The sequence below is a fragment of the Dipodomys merriami genome, unplaced genomic scaffold (assembly GCF_024711535.1).
Source record: "Dipodomys merriami isolate MVZ:Mamm:240054 unplaced genomic scaffold, mDipMer1.0.p SCAF_1, whole genome shotgun sequence".
In the NCBI taxonomy this organism is placed as follows: domain Eukaryota; kingdom Metazoa; phylum Chordata; class Mammalia; order Rodentia; family Heteromyidae; genus Dipodomys; species Dipodomys merriami.
Window position 1 is genome coordinate 122,480,878 of NW_027202270.1, and position 16,560 is coordinate 122,497,437.

Consider the following 16,560-nt stretch of genomic DNA (forward strand, 5'->3'; position numbering starts at 1 on the left):
GCTGGAGATAAGAATTTTATGGACTTTCCTGCCCTTGCTGGCTTCAGACTATGAGCCTCAGATCTCAGCTTTCTGAGTAGGTAGGCATGAACTACTGGAGTCCAACAAGAGCACATCTTAAAGAAAGTAAAATACATATTATGTAGTCATTGCTGGGCTATGACAATGATAATACTTTTATGGATCTGCTGGTTGTAATAGCTCTCAGCTAAGGCTGGAATAGCTTTTTTTTTTTTTTTTTTTTGATTCTTTATGTTTCTACAGCTCTTAGTTGGTTTCTGGTTCATCTAGGATAATACCTTTTGACTCCTTTATGTTTTGACCTGTTAGATATTCATCTCTAGACAAACACTATCAGATCTTAGCCATTTTTGTGTCTTCTTATGATATCTAGTGATCTAGTGTAATGTTCCACACATGTATGAAGATCTTAATGGAATGTCGGGTTGTAATGTTTCAAAGCTGGAAAGCAGAGGTATTGCTCTTGATGTACTTCGGTATCTGTTTAGTTTTAATTTCTCCATGTATCATGGTTGACTTGATTTTCTTGTCCATTTCTTAGGAAATGCTTTCACATCATTTTTGATGTAACAAAAAAGTTTTAGGATATTGCTCAGGTATAAAGAATATCAATTTACAGCTATTCTGTGGCTCTTTTGAAACCCTTTGATTTTGTATTTTTGTTTATGTTTTGGGCTTCTGAGGGCTGGGAGGATTGTTGTGCTGTTCTTTAATGTGTGGTATAGCAGTGGCCCTGGAGCTGTAAAGAGAACCAGAAATGGTGAGAACTCAGCCATGTCCATTTTTTAAACCAAGTAGCTTTCCCAAAAGGAATAGTCACTACTTTGTTATTTTATTAATGTCTTCCTACACTTTTACTTATTTATTTATACTAAGTAAAAAGAATTGATAGCAAAAAGTCCACAAAGATTTAATGTATTATTTTACAGAATTATGCACAGTAGGATTTGGGCAAGTAGCTCTATGAATATTACATTTCCACCCCGTCTTTTTTAGCTTCCTTCAGCTTATTATTTTTTAAGTCTAATAAGAGTCTAATACATCACCCATATTTTTTCTCTGTACAAAGTAGTCTTTTCCCTTCCATCTAGAATCACCTTTCTTATACTTATTTTTAAATTTAAATCTAAAATACTTACTGACATGTTGTAGGTACTAGTAATGGTTTCAGGATATTAAGTTGTTACCTTATTATAGAACTTTTTTATTAGAATCAAATGATTCAGAATAGGAGTTGAATATTTTTACTCTTTATTGGCATAAATAATTTTGTTTTTTTTTTTTTTTTGTTTTTTGTTTTGTCGGTCATGGGGCTTGAACTTTGGGCCTGGGTGCTATCCCTGAGCTCTTCAGCTCAAGGCAAGTGTGCTACCACTTGAGCCACAGCGCCACTATGGCATAAATAATTTTGGTCAAGTTGCTTCACTTTTTTATGTGTTATCAACACAATAGGAATGAATAGTAAAGTTTTCTCTTTTACTGGGTTGTTTTGAACACATTAGTTTGTATACCCAAAAAGGAAATGTGTGTTCTATAGCATAATAGTTCGCAATAGTAGGTGAGTACTTAGGCAAATTAGGAGTTGATATGCCTATTAATATTTATAAGCAAATTGTCTAGGTGGAAAGCACTGATGTGTAGAGTTTGCCAGGTGCTGTGGTGGAAATAGCCCATCTGGGCTGATAGAAATTTAGGCATCCTGGGACAGGGGCACAGTTGGAAGGAGAAGAGGAGCACATTTTGTTCCTGAGCATCTCTGTTAACTTTGGCAAAAAATCTTACTCACCTATGCTTTTCACAGGACATAAAGAAAACTAAAAGCATTCTATTGCAACTTAAAAATCGTAATTGAGCAATTTTCCTGATGAGAGACTTTATTTTGTGAATTTATTTTTGGGCTGTGAATACAGGATTGCCCATAAAAAAATCAATTCCTTTGTTAATTCAAAGTGGCATCAGTTCTTAGGCGAATTTTGTGGAGTAAATAAAATATAGATTTTTTTTTTCTCAAACTCACAAAACTTCCTTCTAGGAAGTTGTTTCCAATGATTGTGCCTTTATACACCTAATTAATCCCATAGAATAGACTTATAAAAATAGAGGCATGGCTGAGCTATATAGCTTGGTGGTAGACTGCTTGCCTAGTGTGTGCATAGCGGAGGGTACAAACCTTATCACTGCAAGAGGAAAAGAAGGAAGAAGAAAAAGAAAACCACCAGGTCCATGTAGCTACATTTTAGGCATATATATTATATATTATTAATATATAATTGTATAGTTATTTATATATATATTAAACTGGTTATAGGTGTTTGTTTGCGGATTTTAGTAACTCGGAGGTGTGCTTAGTTAGGATGGGGTTCAAAATCTCCTGATAGCATCCATTTTGAGAGGCAGAGTGATAGGTAGTTGAAAACACAGATGTTAGAATGAATTTTGTGCCTCCTTGGCCATGCTGCCTTGAGGGTGAAATGTGGTGAAACTCTATGGAAAGGTCTTAGAGCAGTATTTGACACATAATGTTTATATTGCTGGTATGAAATTCTTTAAGATCCCATATCTGGAACATATTATTAAGTCTCATAAACAATAGATTATTCCCAATGTTTATTTTTTAAAGCCAATTTTGGTTGCTTTCAAATTAAGATTTATTATGCCCTTGATGCTGAAATATATTTTCATATGGTTTGAACTTTTCATGTTTATTGTATGGCCTAATCTTTTTAGCCCCACAAGAGTAGTCTCAAATAATTACATTACACAAAAAAGCGAAATTAAGCCTGGCCCAGGTGGCTCATGCCTGTAATCCTAGCTACTCAGGAGGCTGAGATCTGAGGTTCGAGGTTCAAAGCCAGCCCAGACAGGAAAGTCTGTGAGACTCTTATCTCCAATAAACCACTCAGAAAACGAAAGTGGTGCCGTGGCTAAAGTGGTAAGGCATTTGCCTTGAGCTGAAGAGCTGAGGGACAGCACTGAGGCCCAGAGTTCAAGCCCCACGACTGACACAAAAAAACAACCAAAAAAGCAAAATTTGAGGAATTAGAAAGAACTGGAATTTTAAGATTGTTAATGGATGAGGGAATTGATTAGTCTGGAGTACCATTTTATAGCTTGTCCCTTTTGGAAGATTTCTTTTTGGTTGTGGGGCTTGAACTCTGGGCCTGGGTGATGTCCCTCAGCTCTTCAGCTCAAGGCGAGTGTTCTACCACTTGAGCCACACAGTGCCACTTTGAGTTTTCTGGTGGCTTACTGGAGATAATCTCACGGATCTTCCTGCCCAGGCTGGCTTTGAACCATGATCCTCAGATCTTAGCCTCCCGAGTAGCTAGGATTACAGGCGTGAGCCACCAGCACCCAGCTTGGAACATTACTTTTCCCTGGCTATTGTCACCATCCCTCCTTGTGATTGCAGAATGCCCCAAAGCCTTTATCATTATCCAGCTCATCTCATCTCATTTATTTCTATCAAGTTGTTGCTTCTACCTCATTTGCTACTGTAGCACCCAGTGTAGTATAGTAACTGTTTCTTGTGAATGTTCCTATGTTCTGGTGATGAAAGGAATTCACAGAATCCATAAATTTTAACTTCTGCTTATGAATACATTGAGAGAGCTATTGTTTTGAAATATTTCCCCACTGATATAATATGTAGTATGTTTGGTTTAATTTGACGATAGCCAGTGGGCTTTTTCTCCTTTTCCTTGTCTTTATCCCAGGCAGAGAGCTTAGAAGATAAGAATATTGCTAAAGTTCATCGTTGCCAACTAGAGAAGTTGAAATCACAGTGTGAAAGACTCACAGAGGAATTATCCCAGAATGAAAATGAGAACAAAAAACTCAAGCTAAAGTACCAGTGCTTGAAGGAACAATTAGAAGAAAAGGTAAAAATATGAATGAGTTCTATTTTAAAAGACTTAACTTCTTTTTTGTTGTTGTTGTTGTTGTTGTTGTTTTTGTCTTCTTCTTTTGGGGATTGAAGTTGCATTTGATAAGCAAGTAATTTGCCACTGAGCTACATTCTTGACTTACTTTAAGAGACATTTAAGATTTTTCAATAGTATTTTTTTCTTTTAGTTGCTTTTATTTTTTGTTTATGTGGTATAGAGGAATTGATCTCAGGGCCTCATGCATGCTAGGCAAGCACTCTACCACTAAGCCCACATTCCCTGCCCCCAAAGACATTTTACATATTCTATACTAATAAATGGTAACTTTCATAGGAATGTTATATGCTGTCAGAACAAAGATGACTTATTAATCACAATGCTGTGATTTTCTAGTTTTTTCAATAAAGTTCCTGTTGCATTTTCCTTTTTCTTTTCCAGTGTCTTAAAGTAGGAATTTAGAGGCAAAGTACAAAAAAAGGTTTGATGGTTTGCTGAGACCTTTGTACGTATCACGTATTTATGCCAACTCCTGTATGTATGTCAACTCATTTAATTTACACAACTGTTTGGATTAGAACCTGTTTCTACCCTGTGTAAGTTTCTGTACGAGAATGCTGCAGACTATGAATGGCTTCTAAACCACAGAGTTTCTCATTGTCTAGGAGGTTGTGGGGTCTAGGACCAGGCACTGTCAGATTGAGGATCTGATGGGGGTCAGATGGTGCCTTCTCACTGTGTCCTCCCATTGTAGAAGGGACAAGGGAGCTGATCCCATTTGTGACAATTCCACTCTTGAGACCTCACCACCTTCTAGAAGCTTCACCTCATCCCCGAGTACTACCATATTGCAATATTGTATTTCTGTGTATAAATATGTGGGTGACACATCTATGGCTGATCTATGTGGAAACCATAGTTTAAAATAATGATTAAATGCTCACTATGTACTAATCTGCATAGTAATTTAAAAAATTTTTTAAGTGGGTTGTAACTTTGTCCATCCCTACATACCACTTTTGTTTTCAGTAGAAAGAGATATACTTTAACTAATGTTTATTATCTTGGGTGGAGTAATCCAGATTTACTACTTTTAGGGCTCCTTGTATCAAAAAATCAACTAATATATGAAGTTTCATTCCCTGTATTATTTTTTTACTTATCTTGAGCACCTTATCCTATGTCAATGATGGTTTAATTGAGATATATGGGATAAGAATCATGAGCATAATCAGTGACTAATAGATATTATTATGTTTCCAAATGCATACTGATTAATGATCCAACCATTCAGTCAAATATTAGTAAATATTTTTAGACTGTACATTGTTTGCTTATAGTGTTTACTGCTATTGATCCACATAACAAGAGAGCGTAGCATTTTGCTGATGTTTATGTCAAACTTTGACTTTGTTAGTCATTTGAGACACATGGTATATTGGTGGCAGCCATGTGATAGCGCTGGCAGATCTTGTAGTCCGTCAACAGTGTGATATTGAAGATATAAGTTCTAAGCCCATCACTGTTAGACAGTTTCCTAGGACGCTTGCTAGTTCAGAAGAGGTACCACATCTTGTCCATTTTTGTAGCTCAAAATCAGAGACAGCGCCTGACACATAACTTATAACGAAATTATAAAGAGGCATGCATATGTAGCTACATACATGCGCATGCACGCGCGCGTGCACACACACACACACACACACACACACACACACACACACGTAAGTTGGCTGTAGGAAATAAAAATTGAAAAAGAGACAACAAAAATATGTTTCCAGACAAGAAAAGTCCAAGATTACTATTTAAGCAAAGTAATGAACTTCCTAAATGCATGCTATACATATTGAAGGAGATAAAGCTTTAGTGTTTGTTGAGCAAAGTTATATTCTTTTTTTTTTTTTTTTTTCGGTTGGTCATGGGGCTTGAACTCTGGGCCTGGGTGCTGTCCCTGAGCTGTTCAGCTCAAGGTAAGCACTCTACCACTTAAGCTCCAGTGCCACTTCTGGTTTTCTGGTGTTAATTGGAGATAAGAGTCTCAAGAACTTTCCTGCCCAGGCTGACTTTGAACCATGATCATCAGATTTCAGCCTCCTGATTAGCTAGGATTACGGCATGAGCCACCAGCGCCCAGCTAAAGTGATATTCTTAATCACCCATCCTCAGTGTGAATATGTAATGTTGTTATTTCTTATACCTTGAAAAATTTTTTGCTATTCTTTTTTTTTTTGTGGCTTTCTTTACAGCTGTGCTTCTTGTCGTGTTATATTACTTGATAAGGTAAGGAATGTTTAAATTCCATGAAGATTCTTATATAGTTAGGACTGTGGTATTATTAATCAGTAGTAGAAGATTTCTGTTAGTACATAAGCACAGAATATCTAAATTTGCCATATTTCCCTATGATAATAAAATATATTTTTCCTAACATCTGATTTTGCTTTGACAAATATTATTTTTCTGTTTTACATGACAAAGAGAACAAGGATTATGTAACCAACAGAACTTTTACATTTGCATTAGGACTTTATTATGAGCTTCTTACCAGTGAAAAAGCTTTGTTGAAATGTTACAGAAATAATTTTTCCTATGTATAGTATTGTAAAAGTTTATTATTCTTTTTGCTTAAGTTTTATAGGAAAATATTTTATTTCCCCCTTTGTCCCAAAAGAATCCTATTGATATTAATCTTTTGATTCTCTCGGCATTTACATGAAAACTTGTACTCTAGTCTCTGAGAAGCATTTTTATTGCTTTTACTGGAATATGTAACTCAACAAGAATTAGTAAATAATGAAATCAACTTTGTTAAGTTAGGAGGCTTGTATAGTGCAAGTCTTTAAAAGTTTGTATAGTGCAAGTTTTTAACGTCTGATTTATATAGATCTGTATCTGAGCTAAGTTTTAAAAAAATGTTCATATTTCAGAGCTGGGCATCATGTCTGCAGGTGTAACCTTATCTCTTTAGAGACTTAGGCAATGAAGAGATTGAGTTTCAGGCTGGCCATGGCTACAAAGTGAGACCCTGTCTCAAAAATTTTTTATTGTGATAAGTAGAGGTTTATTAATGATCCTATATTGTAGTGATTTTAAGTAATATTATAGCAGATATATTGAACATATATTGAAGATTGATTTTAATTTTGATTATAATTTGAAATTATTTGTTGTTAGAGTTAAGAAATCATTGTTTCATACATTATTGTACTTATACTGTCATTGTCAGTATTCCTTTGGCTTTATGAGAAAGATGGCCATATTGTGAAATAATACATATACCTAAGTCCAACAAAACTTAAGAAAGATGTTGGTTTTCTGCTGTTGGTAAAATAAACTTGTTGATAGTGTTCATTTTCCTTATATAAGAAAATGAGAAATTTATGTATAGGAATATATTTTTCTGTATATGCTAACCAGAATTATGAAAACATGCTTCTTGCTTGTTACCTGGAAGAAGTTGGAGGTGTTGCAACCTTCACTTTAGGTTTCCCCTTTAATGTCTATCCATCGTCACATCATTTGTATAACTTTCCTGTGTCACAGGAGAAGCTATTTTATGGTCACCATAATTTTCAGTTACCTAGCCTTCACAGTGTTGAAAAATTCTTGAATTCTTGAATTCTTGAAAGTCTTCAACTTTTTCTACTCCACCAAAGACTGGGTGCTAGTTTTGGTTTCACAAGTCTTCTTTTGGAATTCATAAGGTAGCACTGGGTTACTGAAGCAAGTGATTTTGATTGTTCTAACCACTTGATTCTTGTAATTGTGAAATATAAAAGGACTCTGAACAACATTGATTCCCAACATCTTATGTTATAGAGAAGAGTCTGTCCCAGAGAGTTAAATTGACTTGCCCAAGAACTGTAGCTTCCCCTTGGTAGAAATGGAAGTAGGACTCAAGGTTGCCAAGTCCATTCTTTCCATTGTACCAGACTTTGTAGGAACCAAGTTGTACTAGCATATAGATCTTGTAGGTTATTTGAGATGCTCGGTTACTTAGTACTTGTTTAGTTCAAAAGCTTTACTTAGTTGTCTTTAAAGATCCTTATTTTGTTTTTACTTAGGAGATAAGTTATGATCACAAATTATAGACACTGAAAAGTAGAACCTTACCTAGAGAACAAGTCGGAACCCATATACTCTCCTTCCTAACCATGAAATGCTTTACTTAAATAATCTGAAAATGAAATTTATTAACATTTTAAGTCTATGACTATTATGGAGGAGAAAACACTGGGAATAATTGCCTTTCTCAGAATCCATACTCTTTAAGCCATGATTATATTTCACAGTTTTAAGTGTGATTAGGATTATCATATTTTCAGTGTTAGATTCTGAAACTGAGAAAATACCTTGACTTATCCAACAGTCCATAGAAGTAGGATATGTATTATTCTTCTTTATTTAGGATCAGAAAAATGAGTTACATTCATGTTTTTTTCCATTATATTGAAGTTTAAGGCTATTTCATTCAATCAGTTACTAGGCTCTTTTTTTTTATACACACTTTAGAATGAGAATTTTCACTAATATTATTGCAAAAAGTATAATCAATGTCTGAAAATTTCACATAAAACCTATTTGTGAAAAGGTTTCAGTATTAAAAAAACTTCTTTTTGTAAATGGAGAGTGGATGTTAAGTACTCTCACTATAAAATAATTCTCTTTGATAATACATTTCAGAATAGGTTTCATCAATTCATAATGTCTAAAATTATACAATTCTTCCAGGGACAGGTTGTTCACATTTGTAATCCTAGGTACTCTGGAGGATGAAATCTGAGGATCATGTTTTGAAGTCAGCCTATTCAGTTAAGTCTGTGAGATTCTTATCTCTAGTTAACCACCAAAAAGTCAAAAATGAACCTTTGGCTCAAGTGGTGGAGTGCTATCCATGAGCAAAGAGGCTCAGGGACAGTGCCCATACCCTGATTTCAAGCCCCAGGACAAGCACCAAAAACAAAAAACCCCACAACAACTGCACAGTGCCATCAATCTTAAAAATTGTGTTTTACTTCTAATTTGAGCAGGAATTCATGGTGCTGTTTATTTTTGAAAATGTACAATTTTCCCATATCTGCTCTATGAAGTACTTTTTTTTTTTTTTTTTTTTTTTTTTTTTTTACAAAATCGTATTTTCATATTTTGACTAAGAACTACCTGATGGCAGAATTTTCTGATTTCTGGTTTCAATTTTTTTTTTACTAGAAATAATGAAGAAGCAAATGAGCTATTGATCTCTAGCATTTATTTTAATGATTAAACTTTAGGTCATTTTTAGGCAGACACTTTTTTTTGAGTAGCTTAAATTATGTGAGTATAATAAAACTACCAAATATTAACTTGTACACAGTAGGATAGGAAGAACTCCCTATCACATAGACTTCAGTGCTTGCTTCAACTCACCCAGTCCTTGTGGGCTTTGGTTTGCCCTAGAAGGCAGCAGCATAAAATATTTGCCCAGGCTTATTTTCATTGAGCTTCTCTTTTGTTGACATTTAGAGCAATAATAATTCAGTTTTGTCATTTGGTCATGATCCAACAACATTCTGTATACTCTTGGAAAAAAATTGGTAGAATTAAGTATCGCAAGCAGACACATTAGGTATACTATTAGAAGATACATTTATAATTTTTTAATGTTCTTTTTGTAAGGAAAAATGTGCATGGAAGTATCCCATAAGGAATCAACAAGGAGAGTAAGAAATCCTAATGGGTTTAAACATTTCTCCTGAGATGAGTGATACTTTTTTTTTTCATTTGAAAATTAAACAACACTCATTCCAAATGCACATTTTGAAACTCTAGTTGTGTGTTGCTTTGTTCATATTTTGTTTCAGACATAGAAGTACATAAAAAGTAGATGATTTAAAATAACTAGTGTTACTTTCTGTCCTAAGTATTTGACTTAAGAGAAAAGTAATAAATACAAAATGATGTTAATAATGAATGCAGAAAATACCCCTTAGAAGGTATTTTTGTTTCCAACTTTGAATATTAATGTCTAGGAATGCAGCCAATGCATATCCTAGCACTTTTTGATTATACTGCTAATGATCTTTCAATTACTCAATACTCTCCTAGAAAAGGATACTAAAAAGCCAAGGCAAGAATAATTTCCTTAACTGAGGTTAAAAGTTTAAATTTGAATTTCCATTCTATGTGTTTATACTTTATGGGTAACTTTTGTAATTTTGCTTAAAATAATTTGAGTGTTTGAAACCATTCATTTCCAGGGTTTAACACGCACCAATCATGTAGTCAATATTCTGATAAGCAATTTATTTTTCTATTTCTATTGTTTTAGTGAGTCAGTATCTCTCTCTCGCTCGCTCTCATATCAAGGTTTGAACTCAGGTCTGACATTTATTAGACAGGCATTGAAACACTGGACCATTCCCCCACTCTCTTTTTTCTTTCCTTTATTTTTCCTATAAGGATTCAGGTATTTTTCCTGTGGAGCTTTAGTCTCTCTCTTTCTCTTTCTCTTTCTCTCTCTCTCTCTCCCTCCCTCCCTCCCTCTCTCTCTCTCTCTGTCTCTCTCTCTCTCTCTCTCTCTCTCTCTCTCTCTTTCTCTCTCTGCTTCTCCCCATCTCTCTCCCTCTCTCCCTCTCTTTCTGGCTCTGTGTACTATTCCTGAGTTTTTGTGGTCAAGGCTAGTGCTCTACAAGTGGAGCTGCACTTCTGGCTTCTTTTGGTTAATTGGAGATAAAAGACTCATGTTCTTTTCTGCTCAAGCTGTCTTCAAACCATGATCTTCATATCTCAGCCTCCTGAGTAGCTTGGATTATAGGCATGAGCTATCAATGCCCAGCTTGTTCTGTAATTTTACCACATAGCTGGGATTTATGGGCTTACATTATCATGCTTGGCTTATTAATTGAGAAAGGTTGGTAACTTTTTGCCTGAGCAGGCTTTGATCCCAAATCTCTCCCAATCACTTCCCAATCTGCCTCCCAAGGAGCTGATATTATAGATATGAGCCCCAGTGCCTCAGTCTTACTCTTTTTTGTTTGTTTGTTTGTTTGTTTGTTTTTTTGGGTCTGGTCATGGGGCCTGAACTCTGGGCCTGGGCGCTGTCCCTCAGCTCTTCAGCTCAAGGCTAGCACTCTACCACTGGAGCCACAGCGCCACTTCCAGCTTTTTTCTTTTTGCTTATGTGGTGCTGAGGAATCGAACCCAGGGCCTCAGGCATGCAAGGCAAGCACTCTACCACTGAGCCACCTTCCCAGCCCCTCAGTCTTACTCTTAATAAACTACTAATCATGCTTCTTTTCTTTTGGGACTAACTATAAATATCAGTTTAAGAAGGAACAGAGTATATCTCTGGTCTGTGTTGCTACATCATATCTTGATGTACAGCACCAAGGTGAGAGTTGATCTATGCGATCAAGAGAGATCACAGAACAATACAGGGAAGCCACAAAGGGAAAGGAGATGGGCCAGCATTTGTCTGGTATAACAACGCTTATAGTGAGACGAAATCAGGTCCCAAGAGAGCAACATTACTTCCTTCTGATGGCGGTGGTCCAAGTGGCCCTGCAATTGGGTGCTACCTCCTAAAGGACTATTTTTCTCTGACTTCAACATGAAGAACCAAACCTCCCCTGAATGAATTTTTTTACCCTTATTTTTGCCATTCTACAAGGTAGTTTATGAATACAATGCATCTTGATCAGTGTCACCCCTTTCTTTCATTGTTCTCACTCATCCCTCTTAACCCACCCCTTTCCTCACTTTTCTTACTTTTTGTAGGATATAGATGGAATTCTTGATTGCATTCATTAATCTTTATTCTCTTCACTTGTATACTCTTCTTCTTCTCTTCCCCCACCCCATACCTTTCAAGTACCCATTTCCTGGTGTTTATTTCACAAAAGAATTCTTGAGGGAAGAAAATATATCCTAAGTTAAGAATTCAGATCCTAAGCACTGAGGGAGGATGAAGAACAGTATGGTTTAACTTCAGAAGCCCAATAAAATTAAAGCAAGTGGGAAAAAAGCAGGAAATTTATAGCATTTGTAATAATGAGGAAGTAACGCACTCTGTTGGAACTTGTGCTGTTCGTGTTGGATGACTGTCAGAAATATCATGGAAGGAATTTCTGAAGTAGAAGGTAGTTGAACCTACTGATCTTGAATTCTTGTGAGCCCATTAATCTGGCTTTCCCTCCAAAGGAAATTTGGTCATGTCATGCTATCTCACAAAGGGTGATGGAGATGGGCAGGAAAGTTTGTCCTCACTGAAGTGATCATATATAGAGTACTGACAATATCAACGGTATTTATTTATTTATTTATTTATTTATTTATTTATTTATTTATTTATTTTTGTTGGTCTTGGGGCTTAACTCTGGGCTTGGGCACTGTCCCTGTACTCTTCAGCTCAAGGCGAGTGCTCTACAGCTTGAGCCAATGCGCCACTTCCACTATTAACATTTTTTTTTTTTTCTGGTCTGGTTGTGGGGCCTGAACTCTGGGCCTGGGCGCTGTCCCTCAGCTCTTCAGCTGAAGGCTAATGCTCTACCACTGGAGCCACAGCGCCACTTCCAGCTGTTTTCCTTTTGCTTATGTGGTGCTGAGGAATCAAACCCAGGGCCTCATGCATGCAAGGCAAGCACTCTACCGCTGAGGCACCTTCCCAGCCCCAAATATCAACGTTTTTAAGAATATAAAATGCTGGTGTCATGGTAAAGCACCTGCCTAACAAGTTGAAGCTGTGAAGTAAAATTCTAGTACGGCAACAGAAATAGCTAATTATGGCAAAATTGTCTTCATCAGTAATACACAAAAAGATGATAGGGAGTGAGGAAAAATATTTTATGAGAACATGTTGTGAATTGAATTCCTTAGATTAAGTATATGGACAGTCCTCTGACATATCAGTGACCCCGATACAGTATTTTCTCTATTAGCAATGTAGCAGTGAGACTTATACAGTCTCTTGATGGCCTTATGTTTATGTAGAAGAACCCTCCTAGCATAATTCAGGATCCCCTTTGGGTATAGAGCTGCAGGGCATTGTCAAATTAGAGTCTTCAAATTACCATGGGCTTGATGCTATTGAAACGTTATTTCATAAAATGAACTCTGCTCTGATTTTCTGTTTGTTAACCCACATTCTGATTATAATTTGACTTTCCATCTAGTTCATGCTAAAGGGAGATAGTGCAATAGTTATGCTGATACAAAGATTGTGATCCATATGGCAGTTGTGGTTCTCATCGTGAACTAATGTAATTAACTGAATGGCATTCAAGTTTGTACATTAATGTTGCTCTACTGCTGAAAGATGACTCTACTCAGAGTACCTAAATGAAAGAAGGTCTACTTTCTAAGTTTTCAAAGCTGAGAGCCAGACTAAGGTGGTGGATTGAGTTGAGCTTTTCTTATTGCAAGTAGTTCAGCTTATATCGGAGTTGCAGAAGTCAGAATGGTCAGGAAGACATGAGAAACTGTACTTAAGAGTAAAATTCAGTAGAAAGGAGGCAGGTGAAGCTGTAGAAAATGGCTGAACAGTTTTCTGTCATTTTGAGTTGAGCATGTTTTGTTCATTTAACGTAAGTTGAAATGAAAGAAAAAACATTTATCCTTCATTTGGTAAAACATCTTCCTTTTATGATTAATTTTCAATGACTTGATTTCCTTGTTATTTCTTTGAAATTCAAGCTGCTTCTCCCTCCCCGCCCCCGCCATAATTTCCCTGGTTTTGTTGTATTTAATTAAGAAAATATTTGAGGTTTCTTCATACTAACCAGTGATCAGGACTTCGATTCACTGTTTATATTTAAAAATCTAGTAATTCTTTATTCAATTATGAGTCTTAGGCAATAAAACTTTGAATTTCTCCAGTACATATTAACCAGCCTTATTATCCAAATTGCTAGGGATCAAATGTGTTTCAGATTTTGGAATAGTTGCAGTGACTGTTCTTGTTAAGTATCTTTAGTCCAAAATCCAAGTGTTTCAAAATATGAAACATTCTGAGTGTTATATTAGTGTTGAAGATGTTCTGGATTTTGGGATACTTTAGATTTGGGTTTTTAGATTAAGGATTTTACCTTGAGTCTGTAGTGGGCGGCGAGGCGCAAGTGGTAGAGTGTCTGCCTTGCAAGGTCGAGGCCTTGAGTTCTATCCCCAAAGAAATTCTTGAATGAAAGTGTGTAATCATAATGGTTGAGAATTGATTTTCCTAGAAGAGGCTCTAAGTACTGTACTCTCTTAACAGATTCTGGAAAAACCCTTTTCATGAAATATATTTTCTTACTTGGAATACATTTCCATTTGCTCTTATCAAATTTCTGTGACTTAAATGCATGTGTGTAGTGTGATTGTATGTAAAATGTTAGATTCTTTTTTGCACTGTGAACTTTTTTTTCCTTCTTGACCTTTTTGTTGTCATTATAAGGAGTTGTACAAAGAATGTTAGGATTTAAAATGTTTTAACTGCATTAAGGTAACATGTTTTTCTGTAATTAAGAAATTAATGGCATCATATTTTGTAGTTTACATTTCCAATGTTTTACTGATATTTAGGGCAAACTCAAAGCAGTTTGTAGCATTAGCTTTTTTTACCCTCTGATTCACTAATGACAATATTATTAAATATAAAGGATTGTATCTTGTTTATTTTGTTTTTAGAATTATTAAAGTATGGTTTACTGTGTTTTCTTACAACTTCCCAAACTTCTTCTTTTTATTTTTTGGTCAGTCATGGGGCTTGAACTCTGGGTCTGAGCTGTCCCTCAACTCTTCAGCTCAAGGTTAGTGCTCTACCACTTGAGCTATCATGGCACTTCTGGTTTTCTGAGTGGTTTATTGGAGTTAAGAATCCCATGGACTTTCCTGCCTAGGCTGGCTTTGAACTGTGATCATCAGATCTCAACCTGAGTAGCTAGGATTACAGGTGTGAGCCACCGGCACCCGGCTATTGACGTCTGCATTCTATAACTATTACCTCATTTCACTGGCAGGCAGAGTGTTTCCTGTTAGCAAAGTAAAGGGACCGACAAAATCAAGTGTGTATTCTAATTCACTTCCTTGATTTGGTGATCCAGATAAGTATTTCTTGGCTTTTTTAAAAAAATGATTGCCTCTCTTTTCAATTTCACAGGAAAAGCATATAAGTAATGAAGAAGAACACTTAAGGAGAATGGAAGAGGCCAGATTGCAACTCAAAGATCAACTTCTTTGTCTGGAGACTGAACAGGAATCCATTCTTGGTGTGATAGGAAAGGAAATTGATGCAGCCTGTAAAACTTTCTCTAAGGATTCAATGGAGAAATTGAAAGTAATTATGAGTTCTCATTGTACCTTAAAATTTCAGTTAGTTTCCTAATGTATAATTATAACGGGATTGTAATATATGATTACCTAGTGGTCACTTTTTATTTTAGAAAGTTTTATGAAGTGAAATAACTTCTTTTCTTTTTTTTCTTTTCTTTTGTTTATTTATTTTTTTGGGTCCGGTCGTGGGGCCTGAACTCTGGGCCTGGGCACGGTCCCTCAGCTCATCAGCTCAAGGCTAGCGCTCTACCACTTGAGCCATAGCGCCACTTCTGGCTTTTTAAATTTTGCTTATGTGGTGCTGAGGAATTGAATCCAGGGCCTCATGCCTGCAAGGCAAGCGCTCTACCACTGAGCCACCTTCCCAGCCCCTAACTTCTTAAATTTTAAGGAATGAAGCATAGTATTCCTTGCATAGTAAGGTGTGAGATAATTCCATTGAATTACCTCTGTGTATATCACTGTATAAAAGACAATGCTTTATAAAAGTCAGCAGTTCTGAGTAAGGAAAATATTTTGAGTAAAGAGGCTTGGGATTGGATTTGTCATTATCATAGACAGTTTTGGTGCTGGTAGTATAGTACCTGCTGCCATCTATTGGGTTCTGTGTGACAGGTCCTAAGGTAAGTATTGTTCAGTCACTAAGCCTGAAAACTACCAATCTATAAAGTATTTTAATCAAATTCACTGTAGAGAAAACCAGACCATCTATAGGGGTTAAGTAATGTGACACTGGTTATCTATATAGTTAAATGTTAAACTAAGACTATAAACTTTGAGGTTCTAATTCTGGAAGCTAATTAAGTAACCACTTAGCATATATTAAGCTTACTTTTTCCTTTGCTTAAAATCTAATGTTCCTCATTGACTTATATGACTCTAGGATAGATAGAGAACATTGTATTACTTTGATTTTCTGTACCGCATAATGTGGTGTAGTGTCATTTAGAGTGATATTTATTTCATGATCCCACAGCACTCAAAAATATGGTATTATGTCTGAAAGATTTTCCTCTTCATGTGTTCTTTTTATTTTGTAATCCTTTTTCTCTTTCCACTTCTAAAATGATCTTTCCTTCCACAGTTCCCTCTTCCTACCACTGCTTTTCTTTTATATGTTTCTTTTTCAAAATAGTGTTTAAAAGAAAACAAAACTACTAAAAAGGTTAGGGTTCAGTTTCTTTTTAAATTTTATTTTATTGTAAAGGTGATATACAGAGGTATTATAGCTATATAAGTAAGGTAATGAGTACAATTCTCAGCCTTAATAGAAATATTTCAGTTGGGAGATTTTGATAGAGTTAATAGAAATTTTATAATTTGTATTGCTACATACCTTCTTTATAAAAATGTAAGATGTCAGTTTGTG

The 16,560-nt window shown here is 35.7% G+C and overlaps 1 protein-coding gene across 10 annotated transcripts in view; it reads left to right on the forward strand.

Annotated features, from left to right (window-relative positions):
* Positions 1-16,560, forward strand: part of Cep128 (centrosomal protein 128) — a 277,887-nt gene that overhangs the window by 109,457 nt on the left and 151,870 nt on the right. For all 10 annotated transcript variants that reach the window (XM_070028501.1, XM_070028506.1, XM_070028496.1 and 7 more), the window contains 2 exons: positions 3,738-3,902; positions 15,019-15,195. In XM_070028501.1, coding sequence (XP_069884602.1) covers positions 3,738-3,902; positions 15,019-15,195 — 342 coding nt within the window. The remainder of the gene's footprint in view (positions 1-3,737; positions 3,903-15,018; positions 15,196-16,560) is intronic.